Here is a 13,635-nt window from a genome sequence, read left to right as displayed (position 1 = left end):
GTGCGCCACCACCGCCCGGCTAGGATTTTTTATTTATTCACTCTTATTAGCTTTAATTATGTGTGGGACAGGTATATATGAAAGAGAGTGCAGATGTCCACAGAGATCGAAGGGGTTGGATCCCAATGAAACTGGTTGTGAGTAGCTTGCTGTGAATGCTAGGGATCAACTCGAGTCCTCTGAAAGAGCCCCAAGTGCTCTTAGCCACTGAGTGAGCCCCTCTCCAACCCCAGTGCCAAGTACTCTAAACACATGGTTATATTTAGTGCTCCAAAAGCATATGATATAGAGGAGGTTAGTGTCCCAGCTCAAGCTATTATAATTTAAAAATACAGATCAAATAATAAAAATTTACTTTTTAAAGTTCTGAAGGATGGATGTCGGAGATCAAGGTACCATTCGATTGCTTTCCATGAGGGTATCTTCTTGATCTGTGCATGGCTGCTTTCTTGTTGAGTCTTTAGAGGGAGACTTATAATGACACTACTCCTACTGGATCGGGGTCCTCGCTCTTCTAACATCGTTCAATTGTAATTGCTTCTTTACTCTAAACACATCTACAGTAGGTGTGAAGCCATGTGGATTTGCAAAGGACACAATTCCTTCTACAGCAATAGGAGATGCTGCTTCTTCCACAACGAGCAAGTGGTAAAGCAGGTATGACCTAGGAAGATAGAATGGTAACTACTATTGCAAAGAAAAAGGCATAAGGTGGGTATAAGCCCACCACATGGACAATACTCTAGTCACCATGATGTCTTGGTTATTTGTCCCCAGTGAGCCAGGAGCAACCACTCCCATCTTTGTAGACCCAGCTGACAAAGCCCCACCTTCTCTGTGGAGGGTCTGCTCTCCTCCAGTCAGTAGGTCCCATCTTTGCATTGCACTTGGCCTTCTAGTTTGTCCCCCTTTCTAGTGTGCTTTCCATCCTCCTCCACTATTGCAATGAGTGACTCCAGGATGATTCCAATGCTTGCTTTCTTTAAAAGATTCATTTATTTATTATGTACATAGCGTTCTGCCTGTGTGTATACCTACAAGCCAGAAGAGGGCACCAGATCTCATTACAGATGGCTGTGAGCAACCCTGTCATTGCTGGGAATTGAACTCAGGACCTTAGGACGAACAGCCCGTGATCTTAACCGCTGAGCCATCTCTCCAGTCCCCCATGCTTTCTTTTATGTATTTGGTATCCAATACACACAATAAAGCCTCCACTAATGCTTAACAGTATATGAACTAATTCATTAACTGTCTTAGCTATTTGCTTAGCATTTCTCCTTTATTTGTCATATGCTTGTTGTTCATCTTTCAAAGACGTGGATTTTTCACACAATTTTCTCTAACTCATTTCCCAGAAATTTGTATTGGTGTTGTAATAGCACAGTCACAATTTTATAATTCATAGTAGGTATTTTCATTGCATATCTCACCAGAATGATGGGACCACTGTGCCAACAGAGGTGAGGGGCAGGAGGCAACACTTCGCTTGGTGAGCATCTTCCCTGAAGAGGGAGCCCTGGCCCCCAGCATCCTTCCCTGATAGTCATGTGTAGGGAGTATTCAGCTATCAAAGTGAAATGGGACCAGGAAGCATGAATTCTCGCCCCAGAAAATTGCTATATTTCTTCTCTTGCTTTTTCTAAATGCCTCTTGCTCTCTTTCGGGTTTTTTTAGGCGTACTTATTTCATATGTGTCTGAGCATTTCACTTGCATGTATGTATATCCACCATCATGGGTGTGCTGGGAATCAAACTTGGATTCTCTGCAAGAACAGCAAGTGCTCTTAACCTCCAATGTCTGGAGATAAAAATTATTTCATTCAAGTGAAATGAAATGAAATAATTTTATCTCCAGATATTGTCAGTTTAGTTCTTCTCTCTGGGTTTATTCCGTAGTGCAATTCCTTACTTGGCCCTTTAAAGAAGCTGATAATTATCTTCAGGTCTGTCTGATTTTTAAGATAAATTAAAATCAGCCGAGCGGTAGTGGCACACACCTTTAATCCCAGCACTCGGGAGGCAGAGGCAGGCAGATCTCTGTGAGTTCGAGACCAGCCTGGTCTACAAGAGCTAGTTCTAGGACAGGCTCCAAAACCACAAAGAAACCCTGTCTCAAAAAAAAAAAAAAGATAAATTAAAATCAAGGGAGGGGTGCGCAGCCATCTAACCCAGGGCCTGATCCTGACTCATTCCTGCAGCCCAGGGATTGCTCCTGGCTTTGGTGTTTAAATAACCCCCACTGTACCTTCCACCCCCACAGCTCAAGTTTCAGCTCCAGAGCAAATATTTGTCCTGAATTTGAGCAAAGTTAGAGTGCTTTCTTCTTTTTTCTTCTTTTTAAAGCGGACAGAATCAGGTTGCTGTGATTTTGATTCAGAGGAGGGGGAATTCTCCCCAGACCATCTGCTCTGGAGAGCTTGGCACAGCTGCCCAGCAAAATGCAGCGACTTGCAGGCCTACTCATCTGGCTCTTTCTTCTGGAGGAACAAGCCTTTGAAATCCCCATAAACGGGTACTCCGAGGTAAGTACTTCTGTGGGACTCCTAGCTATTGGCCTTTACAAATGGGCTGCAAAAAGCTGAATGCTGTTTATATTCAGTGAACTTGTTCTGTGTAGAACATAAACTGAGGGGAATATTCATCAGACTTTATAATTATGAGATGTAGTTACCTCTTAAGACATTATCAGATTTTTGTCTGAAATTTAAGTCAAGTTCAGTGGTCAGATATCCCGGTGTCGCATAAATGGAGCATAGTTGCTCACTTTTTATATAAAAATGTGTGTAATAACAGACCTACGCCAAAGGGTTGCCCTGAGGATTAAGAGATGTACGTAAACTACCGGGCACGGCGCATGAACTAGTACTACTTAGTCATTGCTGGTATTGTTATATAGAAAAATTGTTGTAGCTCTTTTACTCGGCCATTCTCAAAGCAGCATTGCCTTTTATACCTAAGCAAACAGTTATTTTTGTAATAGGACATTTTAAATATTCTGATAAAAGAAGGTGGTAACACAACTGGAAAAATACAGGAACGACTGCCAGGGGTTTCAGGTCTCCTCTTGAGACCTTCTGCCACCCCAGTGTAGGAGAGATCTTGAACTGAGCCATTCTAAATATCACACAATATCAGCTACTTCTGTGCTGGCAGAGAAAAATGTATTACTACAGGATTATTCTAGAAAATACCAGGGAGTGAACTGCACACAAAAATAGCAGAGGAAAAAAAATAGTGTGTTTTCAGGAGGAGAAAATCATTCTGCTTAGAAACTCTCATATTTTCCAACACTCTGAAAACCACAAGAGCACGTCAGAAATCTCAGATTGAAACTAAAATACCCAGATACGTTTGTGCTTTTTCAGTAATTTCTAGGCAGCCTTCTTTTCATACCTGCATCTGTCCAGTCTCACGTGATTGACATCCCCTTACTCCATCCAAGTGCTTTATGCAGGCATCTTCTATCATTAGATGACGTTGTCTGTCCTGCCATCTTCAGGCCTGCTCAAAATTGAATTCTTACACCCAACAAATTTGACATAGTTCATTTCCGTTTACTTATTTCTGAGACCTAACTAGGAAATGTACATATTGAAGAAATTATTATATTAAAAATAAGATCGTCCAAGGACAGAGGAAAGAATACAAAATAATGTCATGAGTGTAGGCTGCCCTCTTTTCCTGTAGATGATTTTTTTAAAAGATACGAACATGTTCAACTGTTTTTAAGTTCGCAGAATATGATGATCTTGTGAAACTGGCCCCAGGCAAATTTCCATTTGTGCAAGAGAACGGAAGATATCAGGTATAGTAAACTCAAACGGCAAAAATAAGTGAAAAAGATCATGTCGGGAGAAGAGGTCAAAAATGACTCTGTTTTATCAATAATTTGGGTGTTTTTCTAACAGAGAATAGGCCAGTATTGTTGCACTCTTGTGGAATATTGTCAAGCTGAGGTACAAAGAGACTTTCACATTGTTTTCCAGAAGTTTCTACCTATAAAGAACAACACACAGTAAAGCCACACATCCTCTTGCTTCTGGCCATTTAGTCAAAGGGAAAGCACTTTAGTCCAGAGAACTAGACAGGCTTGAGGCCATATCCTGGAAGCTGCCAAGGAGACACAGAAAATCTCCTAATTCATGGGGAGGGGGTGCTCTGCCATGCCAGCAGAGGTTTGACTTCTCCCACCAAGAGCCCATACACTGAGAAAGGAGGTTATTTACGGAAATAACACTAAACCGAGAAGTGACTGGCTTTGTCTGGGTATGAATGTTTGACTTTCTAAAGTCCAACTTTTTACAGATCAATAATATTAAAAACCCAATAGGCAGGACCTGTGTCAGGGTTTTTATCTAGCCTGGGGAGAGAAAATTTAGTTGTTAAACCCCGTATCAAAACTCTAAAAGAATTGGGTATTGTAGGTCACATAATTACAGTGCTCAGGAGGCTGGGGCAAAAGGGTTGCTGCAAAGTTGAGGCCAGCTTGAGCTGCGCGGTAAACTCTAGGACAGTTTGGTCTACAGAGAGTCTCAAAGACAAATAAACAAAAACCTCAAAAGGTGATCCTTGATCTGTGTCACACAGTACCCGCTAAAATATCAGCCCACCCCAAATTAGCTCATATATAGCAACTGACTTACTTTCTAAGCCTCCGACATTAGTTTACCCATAACCCTTAAACTGCTTACCTTTCAAAGGTAAGGGGCGTCCTTTGTCTGTGTTCATGAGTCCTGTACGCACGTGGCTAGTCTTCTAACACAGGGGGTAATTGAAGGCATAAAATCTTCAAGGTATCATTCACTGTGTGTGGTTCTAGGGCTAACAGTGCAGGAAACACATTGACGTCCCTAAGTAGCTTAGTCTAAAAGGAAGAGGCAGATCTTAACCACTTCCACACATAGGGCCGATCGTTATGAGCAAGGTACGTGCTCTGAATGGCAAGTGTATCATGCTATGTAAACAGTAAAGGAAGCTAACTTGAGGGTCAGAAAAGCTCATGGAGAAAGTTCTTCCAAAGCTTTGACCTGAGTCTTATAGAGCAGCATATATCACAACAAAAATGGCTGAGAATGTGGATCAGAGAAGCTCACAGGTGGGAAAATCATTTTCCATACTGCATGTTTCCATCTTGAGGCCAGTGAATGACTTAGACCACAATATAGAAGGAACATAACTCTCTGACTTGGGAGTTGGCCTTGAGGTGGTAAACCTCGAGTAGCTGAAGAATGATTGTCTCTCTGACTTTCTCCCACAGAGAAGCCTTCCTGAAGAGTCAGGGGAGAAGACGGTAAGTTGGCTTCCGTTGTGTCATGGATTGGTGTGTGAGTGATTTTTCTGTTAGTCATTACCTGGAAATCAATCTAGGTGTCTCCTTTGTCTCCGTCTCTGGAAGTATTGACCTGACTTTTGAACCTTTGCCTTGCCTAACTCTGTTTGGAAGTACCTCTAAAGCTCGGCTCTGATGAGTGCAGGGCTTGCAGACCGGGCAGGCAGCACTGAGGGCTGAAATGGTTTTCCCATCTAATCATGTTTTACTAATGAGATAGCTTTCGCCCAACGATGTGTATTTAATCTTGACTTCATACCTTTGATTTAAAACTATGGTCTCTGATAGCCATGGCAAGTCAAAGAGTAGCTATGGAAACCACTCTCAGGCAGCATGGCTCAAGTTCCTGTAAGGTCCAGGGTGGCCCTTTCTGTCACAAGAGAACACCCAAAGGAAGCGGTTTGTGTTGGCTTCCTTTTCTGAACTGAGAGCTTCCCTATGAAACAGGGGAAGGGTAAATAAGTCAGCCTGGCTTTATCTTAGCTTGAAGTAGTCTGGGGGTTAACGAGTTGAAATCATCAATCTTGGAAAACAAAATCTGATGAATAAGATCTAATAGTGATGTAGGCAAATCTTGGGGGAAGAAAGAGCAAAATCTAACAGGTCTGACAGAGCTTGCAGTTCTCAGGAACATCCTAAAGGAAATATTGTTTATACCTGGCCTGTGATCACCACTGTTTTGTTTTGTTTTGTTTACTTAAGCTGGGGATACTTTCACCATAGAGGAGGGAAAAAGAGGTCCAAGGTATTATTAAACAAATAATTAAACCAAAATGCCCAGTTCAGGACAATTGTGTTCACTGTGTGCAGCCTCAGTGTTCCCTTAGCTTGTTTCAATACAGGTAAAGAAGCATGGGCAGAAGATGTAATATAAATGAATGAGACTGAAGGAAACACCTGGCAATGTGGAGTCTGGGGGTTGCGTATATAACTCATGCAACAGCACCCCTGCTTGCATTTCACGGTGAAGACACAGTCAGAGCCCCACTTCCTCTTCCTAATTGCGCTCTGCCTTAGAAATTATTTCCTAAGTTCTTTCTGTCCATCTGCTTCCTGCATCCATTTTCTACTCAGATTCTAAGGTGGTGGAAACAAGAGAAAGAAGCGTGAAAGGAAGAAAGGAGGGGAAAGATAGGGAAGGTAGGGAAAGAAGAGACAGGAGGAGGCACATCGCAACAATGGCTCGTCTCTTTCTGTGGGTATTTCAAGGAGTTAGAAGATTGCTTAATGTTGCCTGAGCTGTGCATTTATCTACTACCCTGGAATTGTTCATAACAAGTAAAATAGAGCACTCAGAAGATCACATATATGTGCATTTCATGTGAGGCTTTGTTACTACAGTTATATTTCTTGCTAATTTCAGGATGATGTTGATCAAGTAACTCTTTATAGCTACAAAGTCCAATCCACTATTACCTCTCGGATGGCCACCACTATGATCCAGAGCAAACTGGTGAATAATTCCCCACAGTCCCAAAATGTCGTGTTTGATGTTCAGATCCCCAAGGGAGCCTTTATCTCCAACTTCACCATGTGAGTAACACCTATGTAGAACCAGGGATCAGATGCTTCTCTGTCTTGGCACCAAAAGCCCTTCTGCTGTAATGGACCTTAGGGGTACACGGCTCTGGTAGTTCTTACACTCAGAGCTATGGTTCAACTTTGTGGCACTATGGGATGGGCTGCCTTCATGTGTGCATGTGGTATGTGTGTGTATGGAGTTGCACATGCATGTTCATGTGTGGTGGGCAGAGTGTGGGGGCCTTGCCTCCAGCACTGTCCTTTTATTTGAGGCAAGATTCCTCATTGGCCTGGAACTCACCAAGTAGGCTAGCCTAACTGACCAGCAAGCTCCAGAAATCCTCTGGTTTTTGTATCACCAGTGCTGGGATGACAAGCGTGTGTCACCACACCCCGTCTTTATGTAGGTGCAGCGAGCTGAACTCATATTTGTGCAGCAAGCACTTTAGCAACAGTGCCATCCTCAGGCCCCTCTAGCACATACTGAAGCAGATGTAAAGCTCTCCCTATGGTAGCCACTTTCTACTTATATTCGTATGTGATTCCTTTGAGAGAGAAACACATGAATCTTACAGGAAGCCACTTGAGTGTATTTGTAATAGGACAGCTCTGTGTACCACACATTTCTTTGGGAGGAAGGAGTTGAGAACCAGCAATTAAACCCAGGCTCATATCCAGCGTTTGGACTTCTCTATGACATCTCTAACGAGCGGGTTATAAAGGCCAGATTTGACTTTTAATCATAAACCCATTGCTTCCCAGGGCAATCAACTCAATGGTTGACAGCTCTGTTAGAATTATTTCTTATGCTTCATTTAAAATGTTTCCATTTTCTACCCAATGACCCTGTTGCTCACATAGAAGCTTTAAAGCTCTTCTACAAAGTGGATATTGAAGTGCTCATGGGTAAAATAATATGACGTCTGAGATTGGCTTCCACATAATTGAGGTGGGAAGCAAGTGAGGAAGGATGAACTAAGATTAGCCAGATATTCATAATGAATGCTAGTGATGTTCTCATGGTGGCATCATACTATTCTCTTGGTATTTTTATAATTTTGAAATTTTTTTTAATGAAAGAAGTTAACTACTACTCTGCTACGCTTCATAGCTAAGTCTTTTATCCATTTGGAGCATTTGGATGTTAAAACTAAAAAATGTTTCTGTGGATGTTTGGAATGGTTGTCAGTCACCTGGAAACCCATGAGGCCATCCCCACAGTGTTCTCGTTGGTCAATGTCTCTCTTAGACTGCGTGGAACGCTGTACATTGCTCTGCATACAACCTCAGAATCTTTTTCTTTATTAAGACCTTAGGTTGGATTACTTCTTGTTTGCTTTTTTTCTTTCATACACCTAGACAATTAATGGTATTTGTCAATGAATAAAATAAAGGGGTGGTTCTTTGGTTTTCCATTGTAAAAATAAAATAAAATAAAGAGGGGTAGGTTTTCAAGTGTTTTGACTAGCAAGTTTTGAGTTGATAAGAACTATAGACTTGCCTTTAATCCCAGAGGCAGTGGCAAGCTGATTTCTGTGAGTTCAAAGCCAGCCTGATCTACAGAGTGAGTTCTAGGATAGCCAGGGCTGCTACAAAGGAAAACCCTGTCTCAAAAAAACAAAACAAAACAAACAAAAACCTGTAGATTCATGTCAACTATATATCCTTTTTTTTGAATTTTTAAATTTTATCTATTATTCACTGTATGTGTTCATGTGTGTGTATGCGAGAAAGTATACGTGGACTCATGTCTATGTGAGTGTGTGTGTAAGTGTGTGTGAGTGTGTGAGTATGTGTGCGTACATGTCTATGTGAGTGTGTGTGTTTGTTTTTGTGTGTGTGTGTTCATGCGCATGTCTGTGTGTGTGTATGTGTGTGTGTGTGTGTGTGTATGTATGCACATGTCCATGCCTCCACAAATTCATGTGTGTCAGAGGACAACTTGTGGGAGTCAGCTGTTTTCTACTATGTGCGTTCTGGGAATCAAACTCGGGTCATCAGACTTCGTGCTTTCACCCACTGAGCCATCTCAACACTTCCTGTCAACTATATTTTCTAAAGTGGAAAAAATTAAATATGTGAAAAAGTAATATGCAGACTGGCATCTTTTAAATTACCTTTAAGTTTTACATTTTTTAATAGAGTATCTCTATAAATCTCATCCTGCCCTCACCCATCTCTGTGTCCTAGTGCTGGCATTAATGCCTGGCTTCCAGAACAATTTCAGTTAGTTCTTCCTACAAAGTAAAAGGGAAGAGTAAGTTTCCTATAGTGCTGCCGTGTGGCACCATGTATATAAATGGCATTTTAAACTATTTCAATAAACCTCAAAATGAGGGCTTATTCTAGGTGTTTGGGTTCAGTTTTAATTCATTCCTTTTCTTTCTTTCCCTTCTTAAGGTAACAAAAGACAACACCATGAAATGTGCACTTATTTTGGTTTGCCTTTACTTGGGTTGAATTTATAGACTGTATAAAACAGAATGGGTTATGTAAACCTTAGGATCAGCCAAAATATTTTTCTACCTTTAATCAAGATCCCAAATGCAGAGCTGGAGAGATGGCTCAGAGATTAAGAGCACTAACTACTCTTACAGAGATCGAGTTCAATTCCCAGCAACCGCATGGTGGCTCACAACCATCTGTAATGAGATCTGGTGCCCTCTTCTGCTGTGCAGGCATGCATGCAGGCAGAACACTATACACATAAATAAATATATCTTTAAAAAAAGATCCCCAATGCATCGCTGGGGAATATGACTGTGTCTCTGAGACTTGTTCAACACTGAGTCTGGACACCGGACTTGGTTTTCATTCCTGTCTGACCAGCTTGAGTAAGTCACTTGTCTCCTTGTGTTTAATTTCTGTCACTTACAAGTTAAAGCCTTGAAATGTTTCTCCAACCTGCATACTTATTAGCATTTGGGAAGAAAGGCTCTTCAGAGATGCCGTCCCCTTGTTAAAGCATATCCAGCATTCTGGTGATTTTTCCATAAGCGCCAGTGGCACTTGCCAGTCACCATGGCCACCAGAAACTTCTCTACCTACTTCTAAATGTTTTCTTCAGGGAGGCGATCCCATTTAAGGACCATTAAGCTAAAATGATAGAATTCTATTCCTCCAAATGCCATTACTTGGTGAGAATTGAGTATAACCCAACTGAATAAGATGGACAGATTCAAAGACACAAAAAGAAAGCAAGGAATCCCCAAGGGAGATAAACAGAAACTTTTAAGGGTATTCACCTGGGCTCTCCTCCATCTTTCCGCGTTCTTTTCTATCCTTCCAGGACAACATCACACCCTGTCATAATTGGTTGGTGCTGCCAAAACTAAGTACTACGGGCTGGGTGGATGTGAAAAAAATACTATTTTATAGTTCAGGGGGCTGGAAAACCCAAGATCAAGATTCAGTGTCTGGTGCAATCTGGCTTTCTGGTTCCTCGATGTTTTTCTCATATCTGCCTTTACATGGTGGGAAGGACACAGAGAGCATAGACTTCTTTTGTAAGACCTCATCCTACTTGTGAGGGCCCCGCTTTCTAAAACCACTTCACCAGGAGCGAGAATTCAATCTACCAGTTTTGGTGGGACACCTTCATTATTTTGGACCAGACTATGTTTAATTTTTAACTCTCCAAAGAATGGTCTGATAAAAGAAATGAAAATTCAGCCACCTCTCCCTGCACCTGCCACATTCAAAGGGCACATCCACACCCCTGTGCCTTGATTTGAATACGGAAAAGTTTAAACGCATAGTAGCACATGAGAGAAGTCTGGGGGACTGGAACCCAATTTAACTTCTCTCAAATCACAGTCAGAGAGTTCTGTCTATATTATCCAAGGTCACTTTTCTTGTTTCCTGCAAGTTCAAAATGATCATTGCCCTGGTTCGTGAAGTCTAAGTGATGGCTTGTTCATTGTTACTTCCCTAAGACTACTAATGTGGCCCACTGTTGACTTCCGTCTGTTCTAGGACCGTGAATGGTATGACATTTACAAGCACCATCAGGGAGAGAACTGTGGGCCGAGCTCTTTATTCACAGGCAAGAGCAAAAGGCAAGACAGCCGGATGGGTGAGGTAAGGGCTAAGTATCTGCTTTTCTCCTGTCCCATTCCTCCCAGGGCACACCAGGCTCCAGAGTGCCTCGGAGCCTAGGAAAACGGCCAGCTCCTAGTGTGATAATAGAATTTAGTGTCTCAATGTCTGTTTCCAAAAAAAACCTCTTTTCTATCAATGGAGTTCGGAAGTTTTGCATAGCTTGTTTATATATATGGATTTCAAGACAGGGTTTCTCTGTAGCTTTTGTTGCCTGTCCTGGAACTAGCTCTTGTAGACCAGGCTGTTTATATATGTTTTTATATGACTTTTAAGTAAATGGATCTTCTTCATATAAACACCTTACACCCCCAAAAGTGCAAAGATATGAACTATAAAAATACTTTACTAGTGGTCTTGTTAAAAAAAAATATATAAACAGGGGCCTAGGGTTAAGAACACTGGATACTCTTCCAGAGAACCCAGGTTTGAGTCTCAGCACTTACATGACCACCCAAAACCATTAAAAACTCCAGGTCTAAACAATGAGGACTCTAAGAGAGACATACAAAGATCTAATCTACATGGGAAGTAGAAAAAGACAAGATCTCCTGAGTAAATTAGGAGCATGGGGACCTTGGGAGAGGGTTGAAGGGGAAGGAAGCGGCAGGGAGGGGAGCAGAGAAAAATGTAGAGCTCAATAAAAATCAATAAAAAATATTTAAAAATAAAAAAATTCCTCCAGGTCTAGGGGATCCAACTCTCTCTTCTGGTCTGCACAGGTACTATGCACTCATGGTATACAGACTCACATACAGGTAAAACACTAACACATATAAAATAGAGCATATCCAAAGGAAATCGTTGGAACTAATTTTTAATGATTTATTCTGCTTTATTTTTATGGGCTATGGCATTTAAAGCATTAATCACAAAACATAAATTCTGTTGTGTTCCTCTTTTGTACCTTATATGTGACCCACCTTCGGGATCAGAGGAAATAGCATAGTTAGTAAACTTCTTGCCTTAAAAACACAAAAACCTGAGTTCGATCCCCTGGAACCTCTATAAAAAAGACGGAGGGATGACACACACTTGCAATCTCAGTGCAAGGGAGGCAGAGGCAGGTAGACTCCTGTGGCTCGCTAGCCAGCCACCCTATCCCAATTGCTAAGATCTAAGTCAATGAAAGACCTTACCTGGTGAGTGGATGGCTTTACTAAAGAACAATACCTGAAGGGCTGAAGGATGAATCGGAGGTTAGGAGCACTTGCTGCTCTGCTAGAGACCCAAGTTAGATCTCAACATTCACGTTGAGTGGTTCACAATTCCCTGATTCCCTGTAACTCCATCTCTAGGGGATATGATGCCCTCTTCTGGCTAGAACAGGCATCAGGCATATGTATGTCCGAGTATATATATATGTACGTATGTGTGTATCCATATATATATATATATATATCCATCCCCACCAGACATACACACGCACATCACTTTTTAAAAAATCTTTAAAACACACACCTGAGAATATACTTGGTTCACACAAACACATTTACCTTCATACATATGAATATACATACATACTTAGATACATACATACAGGAAAAATGTGTAAATTTATAAATAAAAGCAAGCAAACCTTTCAATCCAAAGCTTCAAGGAACTCTTCATTTACCCTTCATACCACAAACCTCATCTTCTGCTAAATCCCGCCATGTTTCTTCCTCTTTGCCTCCTCTTCTCCATCACAAAACTTACCTGTAGTGGAAGTGCCCTTCATTTCATTCATGTCACTCTTTTTCATTAGCAGAATACATTGGATGTCAACTCTGCACCCAGTTCTATTAAAGGCAACATAAAGACAAGCACTGGCAGTCACACAGCACCCAGACAGGAAGCAGTGGCCACCATGTGGCTATCGTGGGCAAGTGCTAATCAACCCAGGGGGATCTGACTACCTAGTGTGCCCTTCTGTGGAGAGATCCATAAAATGTTCAGGGGAGACTAATAGTTCAGCTGAGCCCAACCAGATACACAGAATTCAGCCATGTGTAGTACAGAGAGAGAAAAAAAAACCCAAGCAGATAGGTTATCTCTAGTACCGCTGTGTGTCAATCATCCTTGAACCTTCGCAAATCTTTGTGCCATCTTTCTTACGTTGTTTTACGTGTGTAACCCAGCTTAGCCTCAGACTCAAACTCCTCCTGTCTCAACCTTCTAAGCTCTGGGATCACAGTCATGCACCACCATGGACCCAGCTTTCCTCCCACGCTCATTATCACTCAGATGCCATTCACTTGTTCATTCCACAAATGGCTTTGGAACAGCATCTTTTCTGGGCATTAGATAAATATCGCGAGACCTGGAACTTAACATCCGCTTCTTGTATAACATGACTTCTTTCGGTGTGTTCTACCTAGAAAGTTTGTAGCAGGCATATTCAGCTTTTTCTTCCACTACTGACTATCCCATACTACTTCCTGGACCCCAAATTAGCTGATTATGCACAGTCCTACCTCCACTAGTTTAATATTTAACTTTAAAAGCCATCCACCTAGGTGTGGGGCCACACATCTTTAATCCCAGAACTCCACAGCCAGAGGCAGATGGGTTTCTGTGAGTTCAAGACCATCCTGGTCTACATAGTGACTTCCAAGTTAGGCAGGGCTACACAGTGAGACCTTGTTTCAAGAAAGAGAGAGAGAGAGAGAGAGAGAGAGAGAGAGAGAGAGAGAGAGAGAGAG

At 41.7% G+C, this 13,635-nt stretch overlaps 1 protein-coding gene across 1 annotated transcript in view; it reads left to right on the top strand.

Moving 5' to 3' along the window:
- The first annotated feature begins 2,301 nt into the window (after positions 1-2,301).
- Positions 2,302-13,635, top strand: part of Itih2 (inter-alpha-trypsin inhibitor heavy chain 2) — a 40,404-nt gene continuing 29,070 nt past the window's right edge. The window contains exons 1-5 of the mRNA XM_005354886.3: positions 2,302-2,525; positions 3,734-3,808; positions 5,261-5,293; positions 6,696-6,865; positions 10,829-10,933. Of these exons, the coding sequence (XP_005354943.1) occupies positions 2,442-2,525; positions 3,734-3,808; positions 5,261-5,293; positions 6,696-6,865; positions 10,829-10,933 (467 nt within the window). The 5' untranslated portion in view covers positions 2,302-2,441. The remainder of the gene's footprint in view (positions 2,526-3,733; positions 3,809-5,260; positions 5,294-6,695; positions 6,866-10,828; positions 10,934-13,635) is intronic.

The sequence above is a fragment of the Microtus ochrogaster genome, chromosome 16 (assembly GCF_000317375.1).
Source record: "Microtus ochrogaster isolate Prairie Vole_2 chromosome 16, MicOch1.0, whole genome shotgun sequence".
In the NCBI taxonomy this organism is placed as follows: domain Eukaryota; kingdom Metazoa; phylum Chordata; class Mammalia; order Rodentia; family Cricetidae; genus Microtus; species Microtus ochrogaster.
Note: the sequence above shows the minus strand (reverse complement) of the source record. Positions and strands in the feature narration are given on the sequence as shown.